The sequence below is a fragment of the Oikopleura dioica genome, chromosome PAR, assembly GCF_907165135.1.
Source record: "Oikopleura dioica chromosome PAR, OKI2018_I68_1.0, whole genome shotgun sequence".
NCBI lineage: Eukaryota > Metazoa > Chordata > Appendicularia > Copelata > Oikopleuridae > Oikopleura > Oikopleura dioica.
In genome coordinates, this window is record NC_137293.1 from 10718920 (window position 1) to 10745372 (window position 26453).

The 26453-nt window shown below is 41.8% G+C and overlaps 14 protein-coding genes and 2 long non-coding RNA genes across 19 annotated transcripts in view; 9 read left to right on the forward strand and 7 right to left on the reverse strand.

Annotated features, from left to right (window-relative positions):
• The window catches only part of LOC145705780 (uncharacterized), a 29796-nt gene extending 5758 nt beyond the window's left edge, over window positions 1-24038 (reverse strand). Inside the window, exons 1-4 of one of the 3 annotated variants that reach the window (XR_014134634.1) lie at window positions 23896-24038; window positions 23766-23854; window positions 23630-23722; window positions 6680-6690 (exon numbers count right to left, since the gene is read on the reverse strand). This is a non-coding gene — a long non-coding RNA (uncharacterized LOC145705780). Of the gene's footprint in view, window positions 1-6679; window positions 6691-11549; window positions 11561-23629; window positions 23723-23765; window positions 23855-23895 lie in introns of those variants that run through there. The other 2 variants (XR_014134635.1, XR_014134636.1) reach the window with 2 other exon arrangements.
• LOC145705775 (uncharacterized) lies at window positions 19-1288 on the reverse strand. Its single transcript, XM_081783261.1, has 5 exons — window positions 1178-1288; window positions 688-987; window positions 559-648; window positions 422-509; window positions 19-377 (listed from the first exon to the last, which is right to left on the reverse strand). Exons 2-5 carry the CDS (start codon window positions 954-956, stop codon window positions 246-248), a joined length of 579 nt encoding a protein of 192 aa, XP_081639387.1. The 5' UTR covers window positions 957-987; window positions 1178-1288; the 3' UTR covers window positions 19-245.
• LOC145705769 (cysteine-rich with EGF-like domain protein 2-A) lies at window positions 921-2533 on the reverse strand. 2 transcript variants are annotated; one of them, XM_081783254.1, is made up of 6 exons: window positions 2310-2533; window positions 2066-2222; window positions 1741-2023; window positions 1540-1690; window positions 1482-1495; window positions 921-1126 (listed from the first exon to the last, which is right to left on the reverse strand). In XM_081783254.1, exons 1-6 carry the CDS (start codon window positions 2470-2472, stop codon window positions 953-955), a joined length of 942 nt encoding a protein of 313 aa, XP_081639380.1. In that variant the 5' UTR covers window positions 2473-2533; the 3' UTR covers window positions 921-952. The 2 variants fall into 2 exon arrangements, with proteins under 2 accessions (XP_081639380.1, XP_081639381.1); XM_081783255.1 differs by lacking the exon at window positions 921-1126 and having other exon boundaries at window positions 1288-1495.
• On the forward strand, window positions 3201-4186 carry LOC145705773 (ras-related protein rab7-like). The gene is made up of 5 exons (XM_081783258.1): window positions 3201-3366; window positions 3441-3539; window positions 3584-3727; window positions 3771-3884; window positions 3948-4186. The coding sequence occupies exons 1-5, from the start codon at window positions 3253-3255 to the stop codon at window positions 4098-4100; spliced, it is 624 nt and encodes a 207-aa protein (XP_081639384.1). The 5' UTR covers window positions 3201-3252; the 3' UTR covers window positions 4101-4186.
• On the forward strand, window positions 4497-5603 carry LOC145705772 (cilia- and flagella-associated protein 298-like). Its single transcript, XM_081783257.1, has 4 exons — window positions 4497-4593; window positions 4642-5114; window positions 5160-5372; window positions 5416-5603. The coding sequence occupies exons 1-4, from the start codon at window positions 4499-4501 to the stop codon at window positions 5505-5507; spliced, it is 873 nt and encodes a 290-aa protein (XP_081639383.1). The 5' UTR covers window positions 4497-4498; the 3' UTR covers window positions 5508-5603.
• LOC145705774 (uncharacterized) lies at window positions 5634-6631 on the forward strand. The gene is made up of 4 exons (XM_081783260.1): window positions 5634-5790; window positions 5834-5956; window positions 6028-6236; window positions 6369-6631. Exons 1-4 carry the CDS (start codon window positions 5644-5646, stop codon window positions 6472-6474), a joined length of 585 nt encoding a protein of 194 aa, XP_081639386.1. The 5' UTR covers window positions 5634-5643; the 3' UTR covers window positions 6475-6631.
• On the forward strand, window positions 7172-8797 carry LOC145702857 (uncharacterized). Its single transcript, XM_081780149.1, has 6 exons — window positions 7172-7700; window positions 7813-7953; window positions 8014-8086; window positions 8142-8260; window positions 8312-8414; window positions 8461-8797. The coding sequence occupies exons 1-6, from the start codon at window positions 7271-7273 to the stop codon at window positions 8477-8479; spliced, it is 885 nt and encodes a 294-aa protein (XP_081636275.1). The 5' UTR covers window positions 7172-7270; the 3' UTR covers window positions 8480-8797.
• LOC145705776 (NF-kappa-B inhibitor-interacting Ras-like protein 2) lies at window positions 8827-9600 on the forward strand. The gene is given in 4 exon segments (XM_081783262.1): window positions 8827-9161; window positions 9164-9226; window positions 9304-9406; window positions 9458-9600. Coding segments are annotated over 4 exon segments (573 nt in total). The 5' UTR covers window positions 8827-8837; the 3' UTR covers window positions 9541-9600.
• LOC145705759 (E3 ubiquitin-protein ligase NEDD4-like) lies at window positions 9633-13067 on the forward strand. The gene is made up of 14 exons (XM_081783244.1): window positions 9633-9778; window positions 9823-10007; window positions 10052-10534; window positions 10578-10651; window positions 11035-11123; window positions 11167-11295; window positions 11339-11486; window positions 11533-11694; window positions 11737-11877; window positions 11921-12074; window positions 12115-12528; window positions 12579-12646; window positions 12692-12882; window positions 12927-13067. Exons 1-14 carry the CDS (start codon window positions 9633-9635, stop codon window positions 13027-13029), a joined length of 2487 nt encoding a protein of 828 aa, XP_081639370.1. The 3' UTR covers window positions 13030-13067.
• On the forward strand, window positions 13754-15248 carry LOC145705766 (DNA methyltransferase 1-associated protein 1-like). The gene is made up of 5 exons (XM_081783251.1): window positions 13754-13881; window positions 13925-14216; window positions 14257-14450; window positions 14493-15094; window positions 15135-15248. The coding sequence occupies exons 1-5, from the start codon at window positions 13811-13813 to the stop codon at window positions 15197-15199; spliced, it is 1224 nt and encodes a 407-aa protein (XP_081639377.1). The 5' UTR covers window positions 13754-13810; the 3' UTR covers window positions 15200-15248.
• On the reverse strand, window positions 15409-18015 carry LOC145705761 (serine/threonine-protein kinase PLK1-like). Its single transcript, XM_081783245.1, has 11 exons — window positions 17913-18015; window positions 17629-17867; window positions 17503-17584; window positions 17246-17460; window positions 17125-17200; window positions 16829-17065; window positions 16458-16784; window positions 16202-16412; window positions 15953-16158; window positions 15570-15910; window positions 15409-15530 (listed from the first exon to the last, which is right to left on the reverse strand). Exons 2-11 carry the CDS (start codon window positions 17700-17702, stop codon window positions 15512-15514), a joined length of 1788 nt encoding a protein of 595 aa, XP_081639371.1. The 5' UTR covers window positions 17703-17867; window positions 17913-18015; the 3' UTR covers window positions 15409-15511.
• Window positions 18321-19018, reverse strand: LOC145704952 (uncharacterized). The gene is made up of 2 exons (XM_081782407.1): window positions 18638-19018; window positions 18321-18593 (listed from the first exon to the last, which is right to left on the reverse strand). The coding sequence occupies exons 1-2, from the start codon at window positions 18708-18710 to the stop codon at window positions 18340-18342; spliced, it is 327 nt and encodes a 108-aa protein (XP_081638533.1). The 5' UTR covers window positions 18711-19018; the 3' UTR covers window positions 18321-18339.
• On the forward strand, window positions 20111-22088 carry LOC145705767 (procollagen C-endopeptidase enhancer 1-like). The gene is made up of 7 exons (XM_081783252.1): window positions 20111-20176; window positions 20223-20366; window positions 20467-20659; window positions 20700-20872; window positions 20913-21234; window positions 21272-21477; window positions 21522-22088. The coding sequence occupies exons 4-7, from the start codon at window positions 20701-20703 to the stop codon at window positions 21842-21844; spliced, it is 1023 nt and encodes a 340-aa protein (XP_081639378.1). The 5' UTR covers window positions 20111-20176; window positions 20223-20366; window positions 20467-20659; window position 20700; the 3' UTR covers window positions 21845-22088.
• Window positions 22058-22535, reverse strand: LOC145705783 (uncharacterized). Its single transcript, XR_014134637.1, has 3 exons — window positions 22402-22535; window positions 22236-22355; window positions 22058-22192 (listed from the first exon to the last, which is right to left on the reverse strand). It is a non-coding gene; the product is annotated as an uncharacterized LOC145705783 (long non-coding RNA).
• Window positions 22906-23519, forward strand: LOC145705778 (uncharacterized). Its single transcript, XM_081783264.1, has 2 exons — window positions 22906-23050; window positions 23095-23519. Exons 1-2 carry the CDS (start codon window positions 22958-22960, stop codon window positions 23410-23412), a joined length of 411 nt encoding a protein of 136 aa, XP_081639390.1. The 5' UTR covers window positions 22906-22957; the 3' UTR covers window positions 23413-23519.
• On the reverse strand, window positions 24006-26446 carry LOC145705764 (prosaposin-like). The gene is made up of 7 exons (XM_081783249.1): window positions 26273-26446; window positions 26145-26230; window positions 25952-26105; window positions 25840-25908; window positions 25707-25796; window positions 25034-25117; window positions 24006-24990 (listed from the first exon to the last, which is right to left on the reverse strand). The coding sequence occupies exons 1-7, from the start codon at window positions 26426-26428 to the stop codon at window positions 24262-24264; spliced, it is 1368 nt and encodes a 455-aa protein (XP_081639375.1). The 5' UTR covers window positions 26429-26446; the 3' UTR covers window positions 24006-24261.
• Between the last annotated feature and the right edge of the window lie 7 nt (window positions 26447-26453).

Below are 26453 nucleotides of genomic sequence, written 5' to 3' on the forward strand. Positions count from 1 at the left end.
AATAGAGAAAGGATTGGGTAAATCAAGAATGGCTGGAGGGCATGTAAGGCTTTGCCTGAAGTAGTTTTTTTAGCAAAGCTTCTTCCAGACATTTTTAGAACAAGAAATGGGGCAGGAATCTGTTTGAAGTCAATACGGTCAAAGAGAAATACTAGAATTAGTTTTGCACAATTGATAATTTACAAACATGTTACATGTCAGAAGATTTAACTTTTGGAATTCTAACAACGCATTCGTTGGTTGATTTACTGTCCGCCTCCGAGATTGACAAGGACGAAGAAGCCGATGGCGACGTACATCCAATTTCTTGACAACCACGAGCCTTGTGGAGCGTTTTCTTTCTCCTTCTTCTCTTTTTCTACTTTTTGAAGAAAAGCCTAAATTGAGAATTTACATAATGCTTGAAAAAGGGGATTTGCACCTGAGTTTCTGGGACAGGGCCAGCAGGAATCGTGGAGATATCGACAGTTGTGGAGATGCTGTTTGGTCCTTGGAAACTGTCACCTTTGCTAGAAAAGAAAAAAAGCTGAAGAAAGTTGAATTGAAAGAAAATCAAACCTGGAGATCGAGAGGAAGTTGCCTTCGGAGTCGGTCAAAATATCGAGTCTGCCGGGTTCGTAAACAGTCGTCGAAATGTACTTTTGAGCTCTTGAATCGTAAGATAAAAGATTCGGGGAGTTTTCTTACCTGATTTCGTCCCACTGAATGCTCGCAGGAATTCTGACAACGCAGGGGAAGGAAATCGACCCGTCAAAATCCAACGAGGCTTCTGGCTTCGTCGATTTAACGTTTGAAAGCAAAAGCTTCGTATTTGTTACACCCAGTTTATCGGTCAACACCGCTTCGAGCTGATGCGTTTCGCCTGAAACACATACAGAGAGCGCAAGAACTGCCAAAGAAAATAGCCGCATGCTCTGCTCTGAATTCAAAAAGATTGAAACTTTGATTGTTTTCATAAATAGAATTTATTGAGAAGAATTGCACAAACTAGTAGTAAAAGGATAGATTCTTTGAAGCGATTTTTCATCAACAAAACAGCGAAGAATAAAGTTACTAGCCCCTTGACAAGGAGCGCTGAAGGCTTCCGCATTTCGTTCTGGAACCGTTTTTGCACGAAATGGAACGCCTAAATTTTTCATTTTTAACTCTTACTCATACAGAAAGTTATTTATTGCACTATTTTTTGGAGATCAAATTTTGAATGAAAGATCATTAATTGAAAGAATTGAAATGAACTACAATCGGAACAAGACATGATGGTCATTTTCGCGCTTCATTTTTTGGCAATGGTGAAAAAATGAAATGCGAGTTGCGACTAAAAATTAAAGATCTTCGTGCTTATTTTTGGCAAACGCGTCGACTCCGAATCGCGGATCAGGCGTGGGTGGTGCTCTTGTGGTGCTACTTTCGGCAGTCGTGCTCGGTTCTGGAGGAGAATCGACCTCCTCCGAGTTTGCTGGTGGCTCTGGTGGGTCTCTTACCTCTTCTACACTTTCTGAAATGAGATTGTTAGAGGGGGTGTATTTTATTTTTACGTACTTGAATCGAGTAAGCCTTGATCGTCTTCTTCGGGTTCTGGAATTTTGGGCTTGGGTTTCTTGCAATCATGAGTTCCATCTTCTGCGATTTCTCCTTCAACTTCATAACCATCTCTGCAGCCGAGACATTTGCCTTTTTCTCCTTTGCATTGCTATAAATAAACCGCTTAGTATCCCCCTTTCATTGATTGAAAATTCCTACTTTGCATTTATGCAGGCATTTGGTGCATAGTGGCTTTTCAGTCATCGAAACTTCTTTTTCCAAAAAATATTCGGAAGAGCATTCGTCGCAGTGTTTCCCAGAGTAGCCATGATTGCACTTGCAGCCGCCCTTGCCTTTTCGATCACCGGCGCCTTCGCAAGTTCCGCGACCGCTGCAAACTTCTTGATTAACATTTGTTGGGCAAGCTTGACAGTCTTTTCCGAAGCTGTTCTTGTCTTCGCAACATGACTTTGACTTTTCAACGCAGAATTCTTTGAAGAAGCTAGAAAATTTATACAAACGAGAATTCTTGAAAGATTCTCACTCGATGCGATCTTCTTCGGGAGCAGAATCGGGGCCAGTTTTGAACCAATCTTCGACGTCTTCTTCGTATTCTTCCAAGAAGCTCGAGCAGCGGAAATCTCCTTCACAGGCATATTCAATCGTTTGGATCATTCGGGACTCGCTTGTTGCCCAGGGACCTACAGTTTTCTTTGAGTTCAAAGATACGATATCAATTAAATATCATATCAAAGTAACGTGATTGGCAATCATAAATATAAACTAACCTAGCCTTGACTCTTCCCATTTCGAGTTTCCTCCGCCGAAGTTCTGATTTTTCGTCTTTTTCAAATTTCTCTCGATTCCTTCTTGAAGTCTCTTGCAAGCTTCGCATTCTGTCTTCGTTTTCGCGACTCCAAGTCCGGCCAAACTCGCCCAAATAATCTTCATCGGACGCTCTCTTTTTGGGATTCTTGAGACTATTCTAGAGCGTGGAAGAAAAGGGAGGAAACTGTAACATTCTTCGTTTCTCCAAAGATGAAGGGAGAATTCGGCGAGAAACGACACGTAGCTGGGATTTTCAAGACACGTCGAAAAAGAGGCGCTGTTGATTCGCGAATTTTCGACAAATCGAGGGGCGCGAAAATTGCTGATTCAAGACTGGGAAAATCCGAGCCTTCAAGTCTCGAACAAGTGAAGAAACGCTGCACTGGGAATTATGGTTCATGCCAAAAAATATTTAAGAAATACTCGAGTATTTTAATAAGTGAAAGTTATTTTTAAAAGCGTGCCAAAATATTGTAAACAAAAATTGTTATTTTATTGTCAAACAATTTGATCAGATCATTCTATTAAAAATCTATTATTCTTCCTTTTGCGATGTCTAATTGATAGATAATACTGTAGTTCTCCTGTGAACATGGGAATTACTGTAGCTGTGTCTGCAATCTCCAGACAAACAAATGAGACTGCCGCATGACTGGTAGTCATTCTTTCACACATCTCCCTCCAATCCGAATAACCCTGCTTCTCGCCATGCTTTTTCAAACTATCCGAGACATGAATGCTTTTACTCTAATATTTATATCTCAAAACTGTCCCCCAAGGGTCTCAGAAAGAAAGTCATGTGAGACTCTCAATCTCTGATGCTCAATAACAAACTTGTCGCAAAGTTATTAAAATAAAAAAATAAGCTTATTTCAGATTTTTACGTAAGAAATTGGCGAGAAAATGGCATCAAGAAAGAAGGTTTTATTAAAAGTGATTATTTTGGGCGATTCTGGCGTTGGAAAGACATCGCTGATGAACCAGTATGTCAATAAGAGATTCTCTTCACAATATAAGGTAACGAATTTTAACAATGAATCAAATAAGGGCAATAAATTTAAACTGTTGGAACTAGAAATCTTGATTATTAGGCTACGATCGGAGCTGATTTCTTGACGAAAGAAGTGCTCGTTGACGATCGAATGGTCACTCTTCAGATTTGGGACACTGCCGGACAAGAAAGATTCCAGGTACTCTCCATCCTCATCCTTTTTCCTTCTGATTCCATGTTCAGTCGCTCGGTGTAGCATTCTACCGTGGAGCAGACTGCTGCGTCCTGGTTTACGACACGACCGCTCCAAACACTTTCAAATCCCTCGAGTCTTGGAGAGACGAGTTCCTTATTCAGGCCTCTCCTCGCGACCCAGACAACTTCCCGGTAATGCTTCCCCTATTTCGATTTTATAAAACGAATTGTTCAGTTCGTCGTTATTGGAAACAAAATCGATCTTGAAAATCGAGCCGTCACTCCGAAACGAGCACAAGCTTGGTGTGCTGCCAAAAACGATTTGCCGCATTTCGAGTGCTCCGCCAAAGTGAGCAGATTCAGCGATTTCTAGAGACGGGAGTTCGATTGGTATTTACCTATTTTTCTTCAGGAAGCCACGAAAGTCGACGAAGCATTCGTGACGATCGCCCGGGCCGCTCTGCAACAAGAAGCGGACACAGAACTTTACAAAGAAGTGCCCGAGCGCGTAGATCTCCGACGAAACGACGCTGCGAGGAGCAACTCTGGCGATTGCGCATGCTAAATTTTTTTCCAGTCCAGTTTTCCCTCTCTTCTAGCATTTACTGTAATAACTACTTTTTCATTTATGCATAAACAAACGAAAAACTACTGATTGAAAGAATTCTTTCTCATGTCCACTATTTTCTTCTCCAAAAGCAGAACTAAATGCATCTTCACCTCAAGATTTATCATTTGAAATATCAAAATCGTTTGTTTGAAATTATCAGAATAAAGATAAAAAAGAGTATCCATCTTCCCCGTCTTCAGTTTATTTACAGTCATCTCATCTTATTCTACATGTTTTCCTATTTGGTTCAATTTTAATTGCGTCTCTCGTGTATCAACTTGCCTTATTTTTCGACAAAATTATTCACAATAAATTCAAGAAAACAAATTTAAAATTTTTTTTCTTTAGAAAAGATGGTTATTCTCACAGTCAAGCACGGCACCGACCTCCAGTTTCTCTACGAATGCACCAACAAAACTCCAATAAGAGAGCTCAAAGAAGATCTTCGGTGAGAATAAATGATCTTCCTCATTTTAGGAACACTCATTTTCTTCAGAAAAATTTACAACGGTCGACTGAAAATCGAGCGAATCGCAACAGAGTTAGAGCAGCTCGCAGAACACGGAACGATTCTCCCTGAAAACATGCAAGGATTGAATGACAGCCAAGTCGCAGACCTGAAACTGGTCGATCCATTCACAGCAAAATGCATTCCAAGCGGCGGCTTCGAAATGAAAAAAGACATTTACGGCCGACGAAACGGACAAGCGCCAAATGAAAAGATGTCGAAGTTGCTAAAGGATACAGCGCAGAAAGCAAAAGATCTCGTTTCGAAGAAACGAATCGACGAAAAGTTCAGCATGACTTATGAAACCGTCGACGAAGCCCTCCAGATCATGAAAGGAGCCGTGATGATCGTGTATCCTATGGATTTGCCTCCTTATGATCCCGTCCGAGCAGAACTTGAAAACAAGGAGGACTTGTCTGGTCAACAAGCTTCTAAATTAGTCATTCCTGAGCACAGCATGGGTGAGTCCGTTGAGTGAATTAAGATTTTTTAAAAGACTTTTTTAGCGATTTGGTGGGCGAACAAAGAACTCCACGACGAAAAGCTCTTGTGCGATTATTCGGGAAAGAATGACCGGACCAAGCTCGCCGTCAAAATTCAAAAAACAGGTCAATCAGCGCCGGCACGAGAGCCTGTTGTCACTGAAGAGCAACAAAAGGAAATGATGATGCGCGCCTATCGACGACAGGAGGAGTTGAAAAAGCTCGCCGAAGCTGATGGTCACTTTACTTTCAAAATTCACCATTAAAAATGCTCGTTTAGATGATGATTACATGAACGCAGCATGGGCAGACTCTGGAAACCTGAAACGATCTCTTACTGGAATGGGAAACATCAAATGGGGCCCTCGCTAGATCTATCTTCCGAATTCACCAATGCGCAATTGAACAATATAGAATCATTTAGACTTTTCTGCCGATTAGATTCTTCTGTATTTTCCAAGCAATACATTTCTATTTTTATAAATTTATCGTCAGTTTTTCGGTTCAGATGGGAGGTGTATTTAGTACATCCGGCCAGAAGACCACAACGGTCTTCAGCCAGATCCCTGCTGAGAACGAGGTCGCCCCGGGCATTAAGCTTACCAATGCCGTTCTTAATAAAATCTCGCAAGGTGACAGTGGACTTACCAACCAGGTTCAGCAGACTTCCCTATTACATACATTAAATTTTTATGCAGCAATTGAACTCCATTCAAAATCAGTACAACGCTCACCTGGAAAGCATTCACGCTGCTCATGAGCAAGAAAAGGCCGATCTTATGGAGAAGTTCGGCGCCTCCAAATTCGACCCCGCTGATGAGGTAACGAAATGATGACAATTTTATTGCCAACTGATGACCGAAAAAGTATCGATTAAAATGTCGAAATTCAGTCCGCTGCGGCGCGAATTCAAGCCCTCCGAGCAGCTGCTGAAGCTGTCAAAGACGCTTCCACAAAAGTAGAAGAAGAGCGACGACAATTTTTGCAAATTCAAGAAGAAGAGAAAGAGAAGATTATCGAGAAGACGAAGCCGTTCTTTGCGCCAAAGGATATTGTCAACCCATGCGAAGATCTCATTGCTCAAGTCGCCTCCTGCTACAGGTACTTCCACCAAGCTTCAATAGTTTTAAATTGTTTTGTGTTCACTTTGATTTTACCCGAAACACCTGTTGATTTTGTTTTACGAGAGCGCAGCCAGTGAATCATTTCTTCCAGCAAAGACAATTAATTCAGAGAAAACCCGCGAAACTCGCTGCTCTGCGCGGAGGTCGTAAGAAATCTGAAAGCAGGCGTGGAGGAAGAGAAAAAGAAGTATTTTGCGCGGGCAGCTTCGGCTTGAAGAATTCCAATCTCAATGTGTGTAATATTATCAAAACTACAAATACCTGTAACGATTATTTCAAGTTCAATCTTATTGATCTCTATTCTATTTATTGCGCCAACTGTTCAAAGGCGTCTTTTCCTCCGATTCCTAACTCATGACCTTGGACGTTGAAGCCTTTTAGTAAAACTAATCGATGACCATTAAGATGAATCAGCTGGGACTGAGGAGTCCCTCCTTGAACTCGCCAAGGGGGATTCCTGAGAGCAATGGGAGAGCTGTAATTTCGGCCCTGCGATCGTTACAGGAAATTGTTAATCAAATATTTAACTGGCTTAAAAACGAAGGATTTATTTAACAAAAATCAGGGAAAAATCAAAAGTATGGAGCGAGAGCGATCGGAAAGCAACACTTCATCTGCAGTAACAACTCCTCGTCTTCCAACAAGCGAGTTGCCGATCATGAAACGGTTCATTGCCCGCTCGCGCTCGCAATCAACTGATGCAACACTCACGGTTAGTCCCAGTGAGTCCCAGAAAACAGATAGCAGCGGGAGCAAAGACAATCAGTCCAAGGGAGAGTTCTTGACATGTTCTGGCCCCAAACGAGTACTCGTGTAAATATTTGGCGGGTACTTGTAAGTTGCCAATTTGCACTTTCACAAACTTGTGGATTATTTATTATGATGAATTACTACCAATTTTATAAAAGAAAACAGTATCAGTGGACATGCAAGAGCTCCTCGGAGGTACTCGAGGATGAACTATCCCAAGCTGACGAGCGATGCCGTCTTTTAGAAGAAAAACTAAACAATATGCGATTAGCATTCGTCAAAGCCGAGACCGAACGCAACAAAGAGAAAGAAGCAAGAATCCGCTCCGAGCGCGAGAGAATCGCAGCTATTTACGCAAAGACCGAGCAGAAGCAGCAAACGCCTATCAGTATCAACCGCCATGTCTACGAAGTAGCGCCTATCTCTACCAAATTCAACGGTTTCGATTCCGACGAGTCCGAAGTTGAAACTGCCGAAATGCCCCTGACAGTCGACTCCGAAGACAACGAAGAGAACGAGCTTCAGAAAATTTTAAAGCAAAACAGCAAAATAAAGAAAGCACAAAAAACAAAGCGCAAAAATCCCTCCCCACCGACAAAAACGCCGAAAAGCAATGACCGAGAAAAGATGCAATTTCCATTTTGCGCTGGATCAGCAACGAAGAGCCACAATGTCGGGCTAAACTTGCAAGGTAAACATGAACTTTGATAACATTCTGCGATTTCCTACATGTAAATTATTTGCATATGAATCACTGGACTAATTTACTTTCTCAGAGACTCATTAATATGCGTATCATCTAGGTCTGATGCACCAGGTGAAAACACAATCTTCTCGCAGAGGTCCGCATTATGCAGAGTCTACTAGCAGCAAAACAAGTGCCAAAAGAAAAACTGTTGGAGGCCATGAGCAGAATATGGACATTGCTACTACTAAAGAAATTGGTAAATAGATTTTTCTTATGAAATCTGTGAGTTCTCTTTTTTTCTATCATCTTTCTTTAGAAAATTTGTCGACCCTTCTCTCTGAGCTTCAAAAAGAATTCGCCGACTTAGCGGTCTCCTGCCGCGAAAAAGAGTAAGTCGTAACGGAAGTTACTGTAAGTTACAGTCTGTAACTAACTCTGTTGTAGCTTAGATTGCGAAGACCTCCAAGATAAACTGAAGGACATGGAGAAAAAGGGTCAACACATTTTGGTCGTCAAAAAATTGCTAAAACAAAAGAAATCGAAGCAAACAACTAAGGAACAAGGTGCAGTCAATACAGATTGTTTGAGTGAGATTTATGGGCTGGTTTTTTCAGATTTGCCAAAGAGCATGCAATCATCGCAAAGAAAAGGCGGCGCGCGCCCAGCTCAGAATCGGGCGATTTTGAGAGAAGTTAGAAAACTTCAGAATGCGATTCAGTAAGATCAGTGCTTTCAAGCCGCCATTTCTAGCGCTTCTTTTTAGTTCTGACCAAGTGCTATAAAATCGGCGAAAGCGGCAAATTCCCATCATAACATCAACTAACAACGAATTAAACCATTCCTGCCTCTCTCGAATTGTAACAGAACTAACTATCCCTGTATCATATTTCTGAGTTCATTCGATTTCCTTTTTATATTTTTCTACAATTCACTCTAATCTCTAAAGCAGCAAGTTGCTGCCAGCAACTAATTTTATACGCACTTTACATTCCCCTCTTTCGGGCTTTACGTTTTGTTTTCTTTCACATTCCCATAGAAAATCTACGAAATCACATTTTCCTTTCTTACTTTGTTCATAAGGTTCATATTTTTATTTTTGACTTGTTGTGACTTACACTCATCGCTATTAGATCTAGATTCATGGGAAAACCCATCCGAGTTGTTGTCGCAGGAGGGCCGAGTTGTGGGAAGACTTCGATGCTCGAGCGCTTGATTTACAATAACTACGATCCCGATAAGAAAATGTTCCCAACGCAGGAGGACATTTATCTGGGGCAAATCGACGTGCGGAATAGAATGGAGACCTTGCACATCCACGACACCAGCGGCGAGGAATGGATCAAAACCGCCTCTCCGCCGCGCCACTTGTGCTACTACGGCGAGGGATTCCTTCTCGTCTACGACATTACCTCCGAAGACAGTTTTAATCAAGTCAAAAAGATCAAAAAGAAATCGAAAAAGAGCTCAACAAGACTTCGCCCACACTTCCTATGTGCGTGGCTGCCATGAAGTGTGACATGGAGGAAAAGGTACTCAAAGAAACTTGGAAACCCCGAAAAGGGAAAAACAATAGATGAGGGTAACTTTAAATAATTTGACCTTTCAGCGCGCTGTTGACGTACGAGTAGCCGAGTCGTGGGCGATGACTGAAAAAGTCAAACATTTCAATGTATCCGTGATGAACAGGGGTGAACTTGCCGAGCCACTTTGTAAGCAGAGAATTTTAAAATCAAATCACAAACTGAACCTTTCTTTTCCAGCGTATCTCGCATCAAGACTCGCCGTTCAATCCCAGAAAAGCTCGTTTTTATCGAGAAGGCCCGTGGTCGAAGAAGAAATCTAAAACAAAACCAGCAAACAATACTTACCTTGAACTCATTTTTGTGCAATAATTCAGATATTTTAGAAAGACTAAAAATATTTCATCTTTTTCAGATGCCGCCGGATGGGTCAAAAATATATGGCTATCCAGAAGATATAGATCAGGTCACTAGAAAATTGAAAGTCGGTGTTGTTTCGGCTACGCACTTGGCCAAGAGGGGCGTTCTATTTGGCTCTAATGATCCTTATATAAAAGTCACGTAAGTTTAAGATCAAAGTAAAGGTCGTATTTTCTTTGATTTAGACTACGAGAGACCTCGGGGGCCATCGATAGCATTTCTACGAAGGTGAAGAAGAAGACGCTAAATCCCCACTTCGATGAAGAATTCGTATTTCGAGTAAAGCCAGGCCACTGCACAGTCTTTTTCGAAGTATACAACTCAAACAAGCTAAAGGATGATGATTTCTTGGGTCAAACAGAGATCCCAGGTAATTTTCTCAAATCAAGATTCCATTCAACATTTTTCCTTTAGTTCTTCAAAGTATACCAGTTGAAAAACCTGACGTACGAAGCGTGGGAGAAAAAGACTGTATTTTGCGACCAAGAGCCACGAAAAATCGAGTCAGAGGACACATAAAAATCCGGCTGCGATACGAAATTGATGAAGCTTGGGATGCACAGGCAGAAAATAACGAAGATGAAGCAGAAGAAGAGACACCAGCGGTTTCCGAAGCGACGACTCCATCTTCGAACGGCTCCGGTGATTCCAACTGGGAAGTCGTTGACAACCCTCTCCCTCCCGGATGGGAAGAAAAGACAGATAACCTCAGAAGAACGTATTATGTTGATCATAATACGAGAACGACGACTTGGAGAAGACCTACTGGTGGAGTAACAATTCAGGCTCAAGAAAGTTCCGAACAATCAGAAGCGTCGGAACCGTCCAGTGATGCTATTGCGAGATCAATAAGCCACACAGAAGATAGTCAGTTTATGAACAGACGTCTCGTTTCCGGTCAGTATTTCCAATAGAGGATTCTTACTAACTCTATATTTAGATTTCCAGGAAAACCAAGCAGTGAGAGAAACTGAAGATCTCAGCAGTCAGGCGGAGAATTTGAGGGTTTCCGAGGTAAGCACAATTCTCGGCTTTGACGAAATATTGTTGATACATGATTCTCTGAGCCCTTGAAATCAACGATAGCTGATTATCTCATCATATTATGTAGATAAGAACGCAAATGCGCAGACTGCGAACCACTAGCTGTGGTTCACAAACAGCAAGCGCACAGTCAGAATCTCCATCACGTAGCCCGAGTCGCGCGAGTTCCTTGCGCCGAAGGGCCGATACAAGGGTTTGACATTTTTACGGTGATATTTTCCATTTTGCTTGTCATCAATTTCAACTTACAATGAGAGTCTCTTGTATTTCATAACATATATTTCACGGGTGTTGGCTTTTCAGTAGTAAATCGTCTTTAAACTTTTTCTCGATAATAACGAGTTCAATATAAGGATTCGTCGTCAAATCTTGCGCCAGGTTGGGAAGAAAGGATAGACCCAAGAACTGGTCGAACATACTATGTTGATCATAACTCTCAAACGTAAGCAGAATAAGCTCTTTAGCCAGTTAACTTTGGCTTGTAGAACAACTTGGGAAAAGCCTACCGCTGTTTCGACAGAAACCTTCACAACACCTCAAGGAGGGGAGTTTATGCCTGAGAACTGGGAGATGAGGATAGCACCGAACGGCAGGCCGTTTTTCATCGACCATGTGTACGTTGTATTGCTTTTGGACATTGATCGACTTTAATTTTAGGAGTAAAATCACGACTTGGGATGATCCAAGGAGGCGTGGGCCTGCGCCAAGCCGGAAAGATTATAGTAATCCAGAAGAGCTCGGTCCGCTTCCCGAAGGTTGGGAAAGAAGGAGACATAGCGACGGAAGATATTTCTTCATTGATCACGTACTTGCTTTTAATCATCAATAAATTTTTAGCGAAATATTTTCAGAACACTCGTCAAACGACTTGGGAAGATCCTCGAATCAAAAACCTCATAGGACAAACACCAGCTGTGCCATATTCAAGAGATTATAAGAAGAAATACGAATACTTCAGGTCAAAAATTCGAAAGCTCGCTATCACTCAACCCGGGCAGAGATTTGATATCAAGGTAGCTCTTTTGTTGTAGTACCTTTCGTTGATCACGCTTTAGGTTAAACGAACCGATATCCTTGAAAACTCGTATCTACGCATCTCTGCTCTGAACTCGAGAGAAATCAACCAAGTTCGAGCTAGACTGTGGATTGAGTTCGTTGGCGAAAAAGGTCTTGACTATGGTGGAGTCTCCAGAGAAGTAATTTTTCGTCCGTAAAACTGAAAATATATGTTCATTTCAGTGGTTCTACCTTCTGTCAAAAGAGATGTTCAACCCTTACTACGGTCTTTTCCAGTATTCGGCGGCCGACAACTACACACTTCAAATCAATCCTAATTCGAAAATGTGTAATCCCGACCATCTTTCATACTTCAAGTTCATCGGAAGAGTTGCAGGTATAAATCTCGTCTCATTTCATTAATCAAGTTTAAATAGGCATGGCTGTTTTCCATGGAAAACTCCTGGATGCCTTTTTCATTCGACCATTTTACAAAATGATGCTCAAGCAGGCTATCACTATGGAGGACATGCAATCTGTCGACTCTGAGTACCACAATTCGCTCACCTGGATCATGGAAAACGATCCAGAACCTCTTGATCAGACCTTCACTTACGACGACGAGCAGTTTGGCGAGATCGTCCCTATCAACCTCAAGGAAGACGGCGAAAACATCATCGTTACGGAAGAAAACAAGAAAGAATACATTGACTTGTTGATCAAATTCAAATTTGTCGACCGAGTCAAGCCTCAAATGGACGCTTTCTTAGCTGGTTTCCATGATGTCATTCCAGAAGGCGAGATTTCAATCTTTGATCCGGCCGAACTTGAACTTCTCATGTGCGGTTTAGGTTTGAACATTTTCTCTAAGACTTATCTTTCATTCTACGATTTCCCTAAGGTGACCCAGATGTTGCTGACTGGAAGAAAAATACCAACTACAAGTCTGGCTACGGCCCTACACATCAGGTAAGGCTAAAGTTTTTTTTTTCATTACGATAAACTCTAATTCAGGTTATCCTGTGGTTCTGGCAAGCTGTCGCTCTTATGTCTCCAGAATCTCGTGTTCGTCTCTTACAATTCGTCACCGGTACTTCCCGAGTTCCTATGAACGGTTTTGCCGAACTCTGGGGCTCAAGTGGGCCACAATGTTTCACTATAGAAAACTGGGGTGATCCTTCCAAACTTCCCAGAGCACATACATGGTAAGATAAATCCAAAATAGAAAGTTCTCAACCTCTTGGTTTAGTTTCAACAGACTGGACCTGCCGCCGTACACAAGCTTTGAAGACCTACGCGACAAAATACACATGGCGATCGAAGCCTGTTCAATTTTCGACGGAGTCGACTGAGAAGTGGTTTTCTCAACCACTCTGGCCGGCTTCTTTTCATTCTTCGCGAGCAATATTTCCCCAACTAAATGGTGCGGTGACAAAACAACGATTTCGGACAGCGCACGAAAAAACGTTTTTCCGCTTTCCCGTTTTCTAAAATTCCTTTTCAACAAAAATAATGTCTGCAAACTTCAACATTGTCTTCAATTACTATCATTAATTATTTATTGTTTGTACCATACAAATCACAACCATCCAGCCAATATCCTTGGATCTCCTCGATAACATATTTTATTCTTTTTTTGCCAATGTAAAATAGCACTGGCCGACTTTATAAATACATTCATTGTTCTTCTGTAAAGCTTCAGTTCTTTTGAGGTCCTTTCAATAATATTTTTTCTTATAATCAAGACTGAATATCTCCAAATACTTTAAATTCTCTATGTTTCGGCATTTGTTGTGAAGGAGCGCGAATAATTTGCATGGATGAGCTTTCCCATTCAAAATTTCAAAGTTCACTAGATTTGCCGTGAACTGATTCCCTAATGTTCCGTGCAAGTAAATAACCATTTCTTATTTTTACTAAAGTGCCCCTAATTCTAAATAAACCCAGCCTCTTCAGCTTGTTCAAAAACCCTTGATTGTTCTTTACTCTAATTTTATAGAAAAATATAAGCGAGCGTATTCTCTACGTTTATGCTTTATCATCTCATTTACTCACGCTCAAAGTCAAGTTCAAGACGAATTATAACTGATTGAATATTCTTCTAATTAACGTTTCAAAATTTAACTCCCAGAAATGTCATCGGACGCAAAAGACATTCTTGGAGGGCTTGTTGTGCCTTCCTCGCAACCGAAAGAACCAAAAAGGTTGTAAATTTTAACAATTACAGGGGAACAAACTTTGATTCAGGACGAAGAAGAGAAAACGCCCAGATGGAATGTCAAACGAAGTATTTGGCCTGTTAGGATTTTCTGACAACGATCCAGTCACACTTATTCCAACAAACGCAGCAAACGGGGGCTACAAAGAACGCCCCAAACTTTGGCGAAAGCAATGTCGTGAATGGGTACTCAAAGACTGCTCTGTTCCAGGGCGAAAAGACGGATTCACGATTAAAACTTGGGTGCCAAAGAACTCAGATGTCTCAAAGACTTTGCCAGACTTCAATCTTAATAAAATCACCATTCCTCGAAATAATAAGGTAGTGGCGGGTCCATTTCTGTTAAAGAAATCTGATGTAGATATCACACTGCGAAGGAACATGGACAAAAGATGAGACAGAGTACATGCTCGATCTATGTGAAATGTTCGATTGTCGGTTTATTATCGTTGCTGATCGCTACGACTGGAAAGTCGATGGCAAGAATGTTGAGCGCTCCGTCGAAGACATAAAAGAGAGATATTACAAAGTCACTGATCATACTATCACGCTCAGGTTTCAATTAAGACTGTTTCTCTTTGTATAGCAGGTTTCTAGTGATGATATAAAGCGAACTTATGTCTACGATGCTGAGCATGAGCGACGTCGAAAAGAGCAGCTAGATATCATCTACCGTCGCTCAAGAGAAGAAATTGAAGAGCAAGATCGTCTCATTGAAGAGCGCAAACGCATCGAGCATAAACGCAAGCTCAAAGAGAAAAAAGAGGCTGACAAGAAGTCAAAAAAAGCTGCGGCACTTGCGAAAACGCCGTTAGGAATCAAATCCAATTCTGGCCGTGCATCACCTCAAATGATCGATGAAAGCGAAATTGGTTTGAGAGCTCCCGACTTTGGCATTAAATTCCCAGAACTAAAACCTGGCATTTCTCTGCGAAGTAAAATCATGATTCTCCCGGCGAGTAATCGCAAGAAACGGACAGACATCATTGAGACTGCAATCAAAGGCTTTGGACTTCCAACACATCCGATTCCAACCGAAGAAGTCACGACTAAATTTAACATGTTGCGATCTGATATTTTGAAACTGCACGATGTCAGACAAGCATTCCAGCATACTGAGTGCGAGCTTGTTGCACTTATCAAGAAATTTACCGAAACCTGTCCAGGCTCTCCGCTTCCTAAAGGAGTTGAATCAATAGGTTGGTGAAGAAATTTTTTGTTTGTTATTTATTTTTTTAGAAACACTAAAACGATCACTCAGCAGCCCGACAAATCCTACACCTAGCAAAAAGCATAAATCCTGAATCCAAACATGTTCTATTTCTTGCAATAAACCTGCCGACTTTAGTCTAATGATAACAGCTGAAGCGAATTGAAATCTTCAGTTTAACTTTTGAAAAATTTGATGAATAGGCTATTCAGAATAGCGCCTTGTTAAATTCTTACCGATGCATTTTTTGGTATTTTTCTGCATGTGTGTAATGAATGAAAGAAAGAGATTTAGTCCTGGTAGTTTGAGGATGTTAATTTTCTTTTTATTTACGATATAAAAATGTACAGATAAATAAGTGACAGTAAATGGCAGTGGAGTGAAGACAAACTAATCATAACTCCTCTCAGGGTCGGAGGTTTTCCCTGAAAATTTAGTTTAGTCAGGCCTTTTTTTATTCTTACCTCATTCGCTGTCGATTTTGTTGCTCCTCCTGCTCAAGTCCCTCGCGGCACTTGCGTACCATTTGCTTGGCGTACTTGATTTTCTCCTTCATGCCCTCCGTAATTCCCAACTTGTTGAGCTTGCGCGTCAGGAACGTCTGCGTTGAGCCGTCCTGATTGAGCAAGGTGATCGCTTTCATTTTCGGGCAGAAAACGACCTTCTCGTGGGACTCGAACCAGTTCACTTGCATTGAGCCGTTAGACAGCCACAGGCAAATGGCGGTTCGAGTACGGAACCATGTTCGGAGATAAGGGAGACGAGAGAGCTCGTCGCCTTCCTTAGGTGCCGCTGCTGCTCCCGCCTAAGAGATCAGTTACAAAGACGCAGATGTTGCTATGATTACCTTGAGCAAATGCTCGTTCATGTATTTGCGGAAGTAGTCGATGAGCGAGACCTTCTTCTTGACTGCCTGAGGGAAGTCATTCTTGGTGAAGAAGCTCTCCTGGAACTCCTTGTCCAGGTACTGCATGTTATTCGCATTGGCGTGCAGCATCGCTCGTGTGGCGTCGTTGAACAAAACTCCGACGGAGTTATCGCACAACATGAAGCCTAAAGGCAAGATTAAGAAAAGATTCGATTAGGTAGCTCTTACCGATTCCGTATTTGTCCGAATAATCGACCCATTTGGAGATCCAATAGACAGGAGATGATGCCGGATGCTCAGCGTCCTCAGGCATTTCTGGAAGGATACGAACGGCATTGAGAATGGTCTCCTGCAGCATATTGTAGAGGACGTCGATGTCCTCGCGCTTCTTTTGGAGGCGCTTGGTGTTCGGATCGACCTTTATGACAGGCATATCGCTCTTGAAAAGGAATGTTAGAATAAGAAAGTCTTAGTTGTATCTCACCGGCATGAGTGATTTTCGAATGGTAGGCCGCGCGTAGCCTTGCTGTTCGTCCTCTTCGGGCATGTTGTCGACGGCGATCAGTGGCTTCTTCGTCGTGTTGAAAGTCATCTGGCGCTCGGTGAAATGCGGGCGCACAGTGAGTGACGACGTCGGAAGCCGCTTGGGAAGGTAACCTTCCGTGAGGAACTCGTGGTCAAGCATTTCTTTCGCCGTGATACGCGTCTTTGGATTGTTTTTCAGCATCGATGTGATGAGATTAGACGCAGCAGGGCCGACAGTATCCTCGGGGATGACATACTCTGTTCGCTTGATGCGACTGTACGTCTCCTGAAAAAAATTAAAAATGAAGACAACAAGGAGTAAAAACAAACCTTGAGCGATGAGGTCTCGAATGGTGGCTTCCCGACAAGAAGCGTGTACATGATGCAACCGGAAGACCACATGTCGACAGCAAAGGAGTGACCACTTTTGGTCAGAATCTCCGGCGCAATGTAGTTTGGCGTTCCACACAACGTCTTTTTTCGCTCATCTGGTGAGCTGATTCTTGTGGCTAGCCCGAAATCGCCCAGTTTCAGGACCATCTCGCTGTTAATGAAGATATTTCCCAGCTAGAAATAAAGATTTAACTCGTTTTTTAACTCGAAATTCAGTAGTTAACAGAGCCTACCTTCAGATCCCGATGAATCATTTTCATCGTGTTGTGTAAGTAGTCCATTCCTTCGCCAATCTGCTTCATATAATATCTTAAATCGACCGTTATAAAATATTAAAATTCGATTAAAAAGTACCTGACTTCTGGCTCAGTAAGTGGACCTCGTCGCTTGTGAAGCTCCATCATTGACTGTTTCTTGCAGATTTCCAAGGTAATGTAGACGAAGTTCGGATCTTGGAAGGAGCTTTTGAACATCACCACGTTTCGATGCTTTAGTGTCTTGTGGAGCGCGATCTCTTGCATCATCTTCTCCTTTTGGTGCTGCTTGGTCAGTAAAGTTTTTGGGACGACCTGATTAAAAATAAAGAAAAGGTAATTTCGAGGCCTTTTTACCTTTCCAGCGACGATTTCTCCAGTGGCAGCGTTCTGGAACTCATAGCACTTGGCAAAACCTCCTTTTCCCAAGTAATGAAGTCTGAAAAAAACCGTTAAATTCTAAAATTCATCCTTTGATTTTACCGTTTATATGTAACACCATTTTGAGTGTCGGGAATGCTTGTTGGAATGGGGACAGTGTCTCTGTTGCGGCTCATGTTGCTTCAAAGTTGCGTTGAAATGATAACTCGACGAAAAAGTCAGAAGAAAACTGTTCGGTTTTTTCCTCGTTTGAAGAAAAATCGAATGATGCGATTTTGCGCGCGCTTTCTCTATTTATACCGAGCGCGGTGGATTCTTCTGATTGGGTGTCTCTTTTCTAACTGAAAAAAAATTCCACGAAATGGAAAACTGATGAACCGAAAAACCTTTTGTTGCCGATTCGCCAAGTTCAATTCTAAATAAGGAAATGCGAATTTTCACCGACGTAAAAATCTCTTATTTTTGACTTTGACGCGCACCTGGCCCCGGCGAAAACGCTGAAAACAACACTCAATCTCGAAAATAAAATTTGGAAAACTCTAGAAAAAGGAGGCTTTTATCCGCAACAAACAGTAACGGGAGTAGCAAATCAATTAACATCAGTTAGACTAAGATTTTTTCGAAAACGCATCTTTTAAAAAGGTAGAATCTTGCATACACCTGGATTTATTTTATGCAAAGAAATCGTAACAACTTGAATTTGTTCCTTTTGAAGCTGAAATTTATTTTCACGCCATGTTTTTATAGAATAGGTATTTGGCAGTATCATTAATTGAATTAATTTAATTGTAAATAATTATTGAGAAAGTGTCTCTAATTCTGTCTCCATGTTGTTCTGAGACTTCCAATGAAGGCGGAGAGTGAATTGTCTTCGAGACGTTGAAGGGCTTCTTCTCGCTTGCTCTCGTTCCAGTACTTCCAGCGCTGAGTGATTGTTCGAAACTGCTCGTATCTCTGCATTGTCAGTACGATTGACTCGCAGTCTTCGAATCGCATGCCGGCCGAGGTTGAAACAATCCTCTCTTTTTGGATTCGTACCCGCTGCTCTTGCTCTCCGGGAGGACCGACTTGTAAAGCAATTATTCAGGAATGAAGAGTTGGGAAAACTTACCGTGAACGACGTTGATTTTGATCTTCATGATTTCATTTCGATCGTACTCGTTGTGAATGTAGAAAACTGTCATGTCGTTGATTTATAGAAAACTTGTGTTTTTCGTGTGTTGCTCAAATTTTTATGTTTTTGGCAATGAATGGTGAAATTTTCGAATTTCCATTGGAAATTTTCTAATGGTAGCGCCATCATGTGGGCACCCTGCGCTAAAAATAGATCTCCCGGGGAGCCATCGCTCGGCTGCGATTGATGAGTTAGTTAGTTGATTCCCAGGTGGCGTCAGCAGAAGCGCGAAACTAACGCAATTCTGGCAAAACCTCCAAAGCTCAGATAACGCGATCATCAACCTTGACAACAGAGTCACAGGAGACATGAGTCCAGTATCTGGGTTCAACCAATCTCAAGTTGAAGAAAAGAATCTTTATTGCACTGAATTGTCATTGGCACTGTCAATAATTAAAAAAATATTCTAAAGAATTGACCGAGTTAACAGCATTAACGGAAAATTGATCCCTAATTCCTCATATTTCTGTCTTCACCTCAGAGATAATCACTTACTTTAACGCTCACTTAGTATAGTTGGTAGAATCAGTATTTATTACAAAAGTTTCCACAAGTTAATTACAAAATAAGAGTGCAGTTAATCTTCACAGCACTAGTCTTCGCGTCTTCTTTTCTTCCCTCTTTTAGGTCGAAGATCTAAGTCTTCAATCAAGCACTCAAAATCAGCTGAGCTGAGATTCGTTGTTGCGATGTGTTTGTCAAACCAGCAAATCAGATCCAAAAATATCCCTCTTACATCGACGTCTATTTCTATGCCTTCGTCAGGTGACTTGAGAAGAAGACCTTTCTCTTTTTCTTTTTGAAGAAAAGGCACCATTCGGGAAAAGCTTACAAGAACACCATACATGTCCATTGAAATGATAGTTTTTCTGTCTTGAACCAGTTTTACACCTTTCCGATTACTTCGGTAGACTTTCTTGCGAACTTCCACTAAATATCGCTCTTCAGGCAAGTCTTCTTGGCGCATCCCAGCAAATTGTCGCTTGATCAACTTGAAGTTCCATAAGATTAGCTTGTTCCTCTTTGCCGGTTGGATTTTCGGTTTTCTGTCTTGATCGGCTTGCAAATTGTTCATTTTTATCTCTTTCCTTCCGCGAGAAATTTCGATGATTTCGTAAGAGCAGAAACCTTTGAATTTAAATAGCAGGAAGAAGAGCGACATCAGGTCGAGTTTACGGAGCACATTTCGTAAATAATAGGTCGTTCGTGCTCTATTTCTCCACGACCACTTTTGATGAATTCAGGCCAATGTTCCACTAGCAAATCTTCTGTGCTATCCTTTGGTGATTTTAATCAGGGATCTCCTTTTTCCAAATTTAATGTTAGCAAATACCGTCAGCTGCGTGAAAATCAAACCAATCCAAGACAAATAACAACAAGAACTTCATTTCCATAAAGATATTCCTTCAATGAATCTCTTTTTATTGTTTTCGCTTGTCAATTGTGAGAGAGGCTGGAATCATCGAATCATTACAGGTTGATAGATACGGTATAAACTTTCTCGTTTAAAAATATTTCGAAGATAATGCTGGAACAATATCGACTCCCAATTTTGACTACGGACGGCATAACTACCCAGCTTATTCGAGAGAAAGCTGGTTGATCAAATCTGGATCTCCAAGACATCATGTTCTTCTCCAATTTACCAGCTATTTTGCCATCGAGGGTGACTATTTATTCATCCCTTCATTTCATAAACAATCCATCCATATTAACACTCATCGAAAATAATAAAATAATTTTTCACCCATTTTCTGGCATAGAAGACAGCAGTAACTGTATCTCCGACTCTCTGAAGATTTACGATGGAACTAATTCTTCTTCGCCACTGCTGGGAGTTTACTGCGGAGTTCAACGACCGCCCTCAACAATTTCGTCGGGGTCGAATCTTTTCGTTGTTTTTTCGAGTGATTCGAGCGCCGAGGAGATCGGATTTCAAGCTCATTTCAAGGGAATAACGTGAGTACGTTTTTTTGTTGATAAAATTAAGATCATTAAGAATGGAGCAATCAAATATCAACCCAATGGTTAAATGTGGTGAATACATAACTGCAGATGAAGGAGTCTTTTACAGTCCCGGATATCCAAATTTCTACGATGTGAATCTTATCTGCATGTGGAGACTGACTGTGAATGTCGGAAAAGCAATTCAGCTTACTCTTCGATATTTGGGTAATCTCAAAAGCTTCTCTTTTTATTGTCGTTTCAATAGATATCGAAAACAGTAAGTACTGCTCCCGCGACTCTCTAACAATCGCTACCGTACAAAATGAAACCGTCGAAAACGGTCTCGAAACCAAACATCTGAGACACCTCTGCGGAAAAGACAATAATCACGTGCAAATCGACACTGATAGTAACGACGTACTCATCATTTTTACAAGCGATCATGTCTCGTCTAAATCCGGCTTTGAAATTTACCACACTACGGGTTACGCGCAGACTGCTTGCCCAAGCTTGACAAAATTGAACGAAACAGAGGGAACGATAGTTACTGCCGTCGTTGACGATGAATATGACAAAATGCTACATTGGTAAAAATTGTTAGAAAAAAGTAATGATGAGTTCTAGCTCGTATCTTATCGAGGCCGATCCATTCAACGTGGTTGAAATTTATGTCGACGGGCTAATCTCGTCTCCCGATTGCTTGCAAGACAATTTGAGTGTCTTCGATGGCGACACCGATCATCATCGAAATATCGCTACAGTTTGTGGGTCAAGGACTTCGAAGGTCTTCACGACAACGCAGGATAAAGCCCTAGTCGTTTGGCACCTTGGTAAGTCGATTTGAAAAAGGACTGTATCAAAGAAACGCTTCAAGACCTTCCCGACTCGACGAAAAAGGCTCAGTTCACATTTCGTCAAAAACCAAATCCATTCAAAAGCGACTTAGTTGAGATTCCAAAGCCAACGTTATCGACAACGACTCCAAAACAAACATTTCCCGACAAATCGCACGTTACTTGTACCGAGTGCATGCACAACGTTACTCGGGTGGACTCCAACATTTGCCATAAAAACTACATTTTCGAAGGGCAGGTTAAAATGCCCATCAGAAAATCTGGCGATCTATGGTACACCCGGGTAAAGGTCCTTGACAATTTCAAAACTGGAGAAATATCAATTGAAAAGCGAGATATTTAAATACGAATAAGGCATGATTATTGATGATGTTATATTCGCAAATCGTCAAAATATCCGTTATAAAGAAAACTACTTCGAAAGGATCCTCTGCCACGACAAAAGTTTTCCTGACCTGCAACCTTTGCCCTAAACTTCAAAGAAGAAAAACGTACATTTTCACGGGAAGAAATCTCCACTCATCGTCAAAACATGGAAACGCTCTTCTTTATCCGAAAATAACACAATCAGATTATATATTGCCGAGAATAAGGAACAGGTTTTCAGAAAAAGAGTAAGATAAAAATGTGCATTCGATAATTTGGTCTACTGATTGAAAGCCGAAACTCCTCGGTGGCCAGTGCTTATTGTCTAAAAAAGAATTTCGATTGCAAAGTCGCAAGAATGCGAGTACCTGAATCAGTTGATGCAACTTTCGAGGTGTGTCAGCTTTGAGGATCACTTTTTGCTGACTTTGTCCGCAACCTTTGCAGCTGAATCGAGGAGTCCTCGAAGCTGGATGAGATTGAAATTTCTGAAAGCAAAAAATATCTCTGGGGAGCTTTTTCGAGAGTACTTACATTACATGAAGTACATTTGAGTAAGAAATGAAGATGATGCATCTCTGCAACCTGTCAGTAGAAACCGATAATAAAGGCCGTTTTTTATTTATGATATGATAAAATTCTAGAAAACCTTCCTAAGTCGCCCGGATATAAACGCACTTCAGTTGGAGAAGATCAAATCGTTCTTGAATGACAAAAGTTGCAATCCATAGTTATATCATACTTTTTTACGATCAATTTTATTGAATAAAGTACCAAGAAAATGGACTCTAAATACGACGACGTTTTTATGAAAAACAGTGGATAGTTTGTAAAAAAGCATAAAAGACCGTCTAATTATTTGTAATTCATGGTGGCTCTTGTTAAGGCACTTCGTTTACAGCAAATAACTCGTGCATGTGCACTTAACTTAAGTTTATGTTTCTTATACCATAGGTATGTTTATCCTTGACAAAAGGTGAGATTAGTGGTCACATGTATGCGTGCGTAGCACCGCCACCGTCTGGTTCACCTCTGAAATCGCTGTATAAAACGAAACGTAAAACTACGCTTTCCAAAAAAAAAACTGAATATGAAGTTTTCTCTTGCCCTTTTTGCCGCTGCTTCCGCTGAGCTCCCACAGGAGTTCTATGAACGTCGACTAGTCATCGTCTCCCACTTTGAAGTAAGTACATGATTTTAGAAATTATTACTCCTTATCGTGTTTAGAGACTTAGAGACGCAACACTCGATCTTGCCAATAACAAGAAGGATGCAAGATACTACAACAAGTTTAACGACTGGCTTGTTTTCATTGATGGTGCCAGAAACGAGGACGGCACTCGATGCGGCGAGGAAGTCGATGATGCCGATGACATTCAAGTCTTCAGCGCCGATGACTACTGCAAGTTGAATTCTCAGCTGAACTCCGCCATGTCCTCTCTTGCTCGACAATGGGCTTGCAATGGCCGAGGTAACGTTGCCCGACAGGCCGTTCGACGACTCAAGAAGCTCAAAAACCAGTACGCCCGACGACACTGCGCATAACTTTGCAACTGTCTCCGCGGCCTGCTTACATAGTGTAAAAGTCTGTTACACTGTAAGCCTTTTTTCGTATTTCTGCGAAAATAAATCAAAAAACAAAATTAGTAGCCTTATACCAATGCAGGATAGAATAAGCACTAACAAATGTGGAGATAGAACTTTTTTTATTGAGCGCTCTGTGGCATGAATAAATAGTGAACTCTGAGAAAGAACATGTTACATGTAGATTCAGAATTTACGATTCCGCTTATCCAGAGGTGAAAGGATATGGGAGCTGGAACTGGCCGAAGTAGTTGTTGATGACCTTGATGTCCTAGAAAACAAGGTTTAGATGAGCAAGAAGGTAGAAATGGTACCTCATAGTCCATTGGAGTGTAGCTTCGTCCAACGACTCGTCGAAGGTTGTAGGCGACGAACCAGGCGTAGAAAGCGACGAGAACGGCGTCTGAGAGAACTATCAGCCAGAAAGTACTGTTAATGCTTTACCGTAAGCAGTAGAAACTTCAGCTTCGACTGGGACAATCTTGGTACTGGCGTTTCGGACCATAGGTCGGGCAAGTCGGGGAGCAACGCGGGTAGCAAGACGACCGAACATCCTAAATCACAAAAACGACTAATTTATGAACTTCTACAAGAATTTTCATTGAGAATTGAATCAGAAAGGCGGCCATTTCAGGCAGCAAAAACAAGAAGGAAAAGGATTAGAACATGAATAGTTAGAGGGAAAGAGTTGTGAATATCGTGGGAAGTTGAAGAGTTTTGATCGGTTGAAAAGTCAATTTTCAACAGCAGTTTTAAACGTATTGCAATGGGACTGTAGTGAAATTGAATGGAAACAAGGATTAGAGCTGTTTAGTTATCAGGAAGAAGTCCTTTATCTTTGCAATACTGGTAGGCCTTGCATTTCTTGGCCATTTCGACTGAGGAACACCACATTTTAGGACCAAGAGTGCATTCATCGATGCCAAGAAGGGGTCGAGAAGTTGGGGCGGCGCAGAGTTGAGCTTTTTCACAAATAAAGTTGGGATCAAGAACACCATCAGCGAATTGAAGGATCTGGGGACCGTAGACGTCGACAATATCCTGGCATTCCATTTTGAAGGAATCAGGGACAGAGTCGCAGATGTGTTCAAGGGCTTGCTCGATATCTTCCTGATTTCCTTTGTCTTCAATGTATGCCTTGACGTAGTCGATGGCGAGCTTGCAGTCTTCGCAGATGCCCATTCCGAGAGCATTTTCGCATCGATCTTCGCACTGCTTGAGAGAGTCGAATCTGTTAGTGTTGCCTCCACAGCCTCCGTAGTTGAACTTCTCACATTTGCCAGAGTCAGTGTTGAAGAAGTAGCTTGGGATGAGTGCTCTGCAGAAACCAGCCAAAGCAGGCTGAGCGCAGGATTCTGGAAGACGCCAGTCAGCCGATTTGTCACAGAGACCAACAGCAGCACAGATGACATTTGGCTTGAGGTTGTCCTCGACCATTTTGATCATCTGGGGACCGTACATCTCGATGGCAGCTTTGCACTGATCAGCGTAAGCTGGGAGAATGTCGCAAGCTTGCTCTGCGTAGTCCATGACTTCACCCTGAAAATCATCTGAACAACTGTTGACATATAAATTAACTAACGTCAGTTTCCTTGTCCTCGAGAGCTTCATCAATCTTGATGACAGCCAACTTGCAGATATCACACCCAGTATTGCCAAGGGTAGTCTTTAGTCGAGGTAAACGATTATTCTGACAAAATCCGGCATCTTTGCATGACTGGGTAGGGTTAGCCATCATAATTTGCTTGTTCACAATTGGAAAAATTTCTTTTGTTATCGATCGGCAAATAAAATCTTCACATATCAAGTCAGAAAAGCCTTTGAAGACTTCTTTTTGACGACTATTAGGGAGTTGTTGGTAGTCTATCACAATAGTTGCGCATGAAGAGCAAAGGTTGGATTGGTCGGGTGGGGTCGGGTTGGAGGAGGAAGAGCAGTAAGTAAGGGCGGTGCAGAGTTGGGTTGGTTCGGGTGATGTTAGTTTCTTCCACACGTCAGAGAACTGGTGAAGAGTTATGATGAGTTCTCAAAAAAGATTATCCGATCAAAAAATTGAAAAATGTGAAACATAACTCTTGTTTGACAGCGAATCGACACAAATTACGCGGTCTCTTAGGCAAAATATCGCAAATTTGTAAAGCAGCAGCCTGTGCTTTTTGGTACATTCCCTCTGGATCATTTTTGATCTGATCCAGAGCTAACTGAACAAAGTCTGTGCAGTCGGAGCACAGATCTTTGTCGTCGTTTACCGCCGCCTTCAAAGTTTTCGAGGGACTTTCCTCTGGAAGAGCACCCAAATCGATGGGCATTGGTGGGAGCTCTGGCTGCTCAACTTTGACAAAGGTCTAAGAGAAATATAAGTGTTGAGCTGGCGAAAAAAGAGCTTACAGAAGGCATGTCTTCCATGTTCATCTCGATCGCCTTGTAGAAAGACTCGTCGACATCGGTGGAGCAGATCTATAAGGCCGATTTGACTTTATAAATCGAGAGAAAAACTTACTCGAAGACCAGTGCAGACTGTTTCGGGATCGACAACATTCTGGATAAAGTCGAAGACCTTGTCGGTCTCTTCGTCGATCATCTTTTTGCAGGCATCTTGCTCGGGGCATTTGAAGCAAGCGTAATCCAATACTTCTTTCACATCAGCTCGTGTTCTAGAAAATGTTATCACTTGCAAAAAAAGAAGTGCTCACTTGTTGTCGGTGAGATACATGTTGACGAGGCCGATTGCGGTTTTGCAGGACTCGCATGATTCAGTGGGAGCGGTATCTTTATTCCACTAAAAAGACAGTGAGAGCGGTGATCACTCGTTTTGCTCTACCTCATTGTTGGAACAGTAGGTCACAGCTCCCTTGCCGCAGTTGGAAGCGGCGACAATATCTTGGCACCAATGAGCTGGGCCATATGTGCACTGATTTGCACCAAATCGAAGTTTTTCCGAGTGGCCGGCGGCCAATAATCCCGCAATGAGTTTCATCTAAAATTTTAGCCTGTAAAAGTGA

Excerpts from the sequence above, each read along its gene's own strand:
- LOC145705774 (XM_081783260.1), top strand. The coding sequence starts at position 5,644 with ATGGGAGGTGTATTTAGTACATCCGGCCAGAAGACCACAACGGTCTTC. Across the intron at positions 5,791-5,833 it reads ACAGTGGACTTACCAACCAG|CAATTGAACTCCATTCAAAA; the intron begins GTTCAGCAGACT and ends ATTTTTATGCAG. Across the intron at positions 5,957-6,027 it reads AATTCGACCCCGCTGATGAG|TCCGCTGCGGCGCGAATTCA; the intron begins GTAACGAAATGA and ends GTCGAAATTCAG.
- LOC145705773 (XM_081783258.1), top strand. The coding sequence starts at position 3,253 with ATGGCATCAAGAAAGAAGGTTTTATTAAAAGTGATTATTTTGGGCGAT. Across the intron at positions 3,367-3,440 it reads GATTCTCTTCACAATATAAG|GCTACGATCGGAGCTGATTT; the intron begins GTAACGAATTTT and ends CTTGATTATTAG. Across the intron at positions 3,728-3,770 it reads GCGACCCAGACAACTTCCCG|TTCGTCGTTATTGGAAACAA; the intron begins GTAATGCTTCCC and ends CGAATTGTTCAG.
- LOC145705759 (XM_081783244.1), top strand. The coding sequence starts at position 9,633 with ATGCCGCCGGATGGGTCAAAAATATATGGCTATCCAGAAGATATAGAT. Across the intron at positions 10,008-10,051 it reads GGGTCAAACAGAGATCCCAG|TTCTTCAAAGTATACCAGTT; the intron begins GTAATTTTCTCA and ends TTTTTCCTTTAG. Across the intron at positions 12,529-12,578 it reads ACTTCTCATGTGCGGTTTAG|GTGACCCAGATGTTGCTGAC; the intron begins GTTTGAACATTT and ends GATTTCCCTAAG.
- LOC145705769 (XM_081783254.1), bottom strand. The coding sequence starts at position 2,472 with ATGAAGATTATTTGGGCGAGTTTGGCCGGACTTGGAGTCGCGAAAACG. Across the intron at positions 2,024-2,065 it reads CCCGAAGAAGATCGCATCGA|CTTCTTCAAAGAATTCTGCG; the intron begins GTGAGAATCTTT and ends TAAATTTTCTAG. Across the intron at positions 1,691-1,740 it reads AATGCCTGCATAAATGCAAA|CAATGCAAAGGAGAAAAAGG; the intron begins GTAGGAATTTTC and ends GTTTATTTATAG.
- LOC145705778 (XM_081783264.1), top strand. The coding sequence starts at position 22,958 with ATGAAGTTTTCTCTTGCCCTTTTTGCCGCTGCTTCCGCTGAGCTCCCA. Across the intron at positions 23,051-23,094 it reads TCATCGTCTCCCACTTTGAA|AGACTTAGAGACGCAACACT; the intron begins GTAAGTACATGA and ends TATCGTGTTTAG.
- LOC145705772 (XM_081783257.1), top strand. The coding sequence starts at position 4,499 with ATGGTTATTCTCACAGTCAAGCACGGCACCGACCTCCAGTTTCTCTAC. Across the intron at positions 4,594-4,641 it reads GAGCTCAAAGAAGATCTTCG|AAAAATTTACAACGGTCGAC; the intron begins GTGAGAATAAAT and ends CATTTTCTTCAG. Across the intron at positions 5,373-5,415 it reads AAAGCTCGCCGAAGCTGATG|ATGATGATTACATGAACGCA; the intron begins GTCACTTTACTT and ends ATGCTCGTTTAG.
- LOC145702857 (XM_081780149.1), top strand. The coding sequence starts at position 7,271 with ATGCGATTAGCATTCGTCAAAGCCGAGACCGAACGCAACAAAGAGAAA. Across the intron at positions 7,954-8,013 it reads TGCTACTACTAAAGAAATTG|AAAATTTGTCGACCCTTCTC; the intron begins GTAAATAGATTT and ends ATCTTTCTTTAG. Across the intron at positions 8,087-8,141 it reads GTCTCCTGCCGCGAAAAAGA|CTTAGATTGCGAAGACCTCC; the intron begins GTAAGTCGTAAC and ends ACTCTGTTGTAG.
- LOC145705761 (XM_081783245.1), bottom strand. The coding sequence starts at position 17,702 with ATGAGCCGCAACAGAGACACTGTCCCCATTCCAACAAGCATTCCCGAC. Across the intron at positions 17,066-17,124 it reads TGATTCATCGGGATCTGAAG|CTGGGAAATATCTTCATTAA; the intron begins GTAGGCTCTGTT and ends CTTTATTTCTAG. Across the intron at positions 16,159-16,201 it reads TTCGGACAAATACGGAATCG|GCTTCATGTTGTGCGATAAC; the intron begins GTAAGAGCTACC and ends TCTTGCCTTTAG.
- LOC145705767 (XM_081783252.1), top strand. The coding sequence starts at position 20,701 with ATGGAGCAATCAAATATCAACCCAATGGTTAAATGTGGTGAATACATA. Across the intron at positions 21,235-21,271 it reads TATGACAAAATGCTACATTG|CTCGTATCTTATCGAGGCCG; the intron begins GTAAAAATTGTT and ends GATGAGTTCTAG. Across the intron at positions 21,478-21,521 it reads CCTAGTCGTTTGGCACCTTG|ACCTTCCCGACTCGACGAAA; the intron begins GTAAGTCGATTT and ends AAACGCTTCAAG.
- LOC145705764 (XM_081783249.1), bottom strand. The coding sequence starts at position 26,428 with ATGAAACTCATTGCGGGATTATTGGCCGCCGGCCACTCGGAAAAACTT. Across the intron at positions 26,231-26,272 it reads CCTACTGTTCCAACAATGAG|TGGAATAAAGATACCGCTCC; the intron begins GTAGAGCAAAAC and ends CTGTCTTTTTAG. Across the intron at positions 25,118-25,706 it reads GTCCCTCGAAAACTTTGAAG|ACTACCCTTGGCAATACTGG; the intron begins GCGGCGGTAAAC and ends CCTCGACTAAAG.
- LOC145704952 (XM_081782407.1), bottom strand. The coding sequence starts at position 18,710 with ATGACAGTTTTCTACATTCACAACGAGTACGATCGAAATGAAATCATG. Across the intron at positions 18,594-18,637 it reads CAAAATCAACGTCGTTCACG|TCGGTCCTCCCGGAGAGCAA; the intron begins GTAAGTTTTCCC and ends TTGCTTTACAAG.
- LOC145705775 (XM_081783261.1), bottom strand. The coding sequence starts at position 956 with ATGAAAACAATCAAAGTTTCAATCTTTTTGAATTCAGAGCAGAGCATG. Across the intron at positions 649-687 it reads ATTCAGTGGGACGAAATCAG|AGCTCAAAAGTACATTTCGA; the intron begins GTAAGAAAACTC and ends TTACGATTCAAG. Across the intron at positions 378-421 it reads GCCCTGTCCCAGAAACTCAG|GCTTTTCTTCAAAAAGTAGA; the intron begins GTGCAAATCCCC and ends TTCTCAATTTAG.
- LOC145705766 (XM_081783251.1), top strand. The coding sequence starts at position 13,811 with ATGTCATCGGACGCAAAAGACATTCTTGGAGGGCTTGTTGTGCCTTCC. Across the intron at positions 14,451-14,492 it reads GATCATACTATCACGCTCAG|TGATGATATAAAGCGAACTT; the intron begins GTTTCAATTAAG and ends GCAGGTTTCTAG. Across the intron at positions 15,095-15,134 it reads TAAAGGAGTTGAATCAATAG|AAACACTAAAACGATCACTC; the intron begins GTTGGTGAAGAA and ends TTATTTTTTTAG.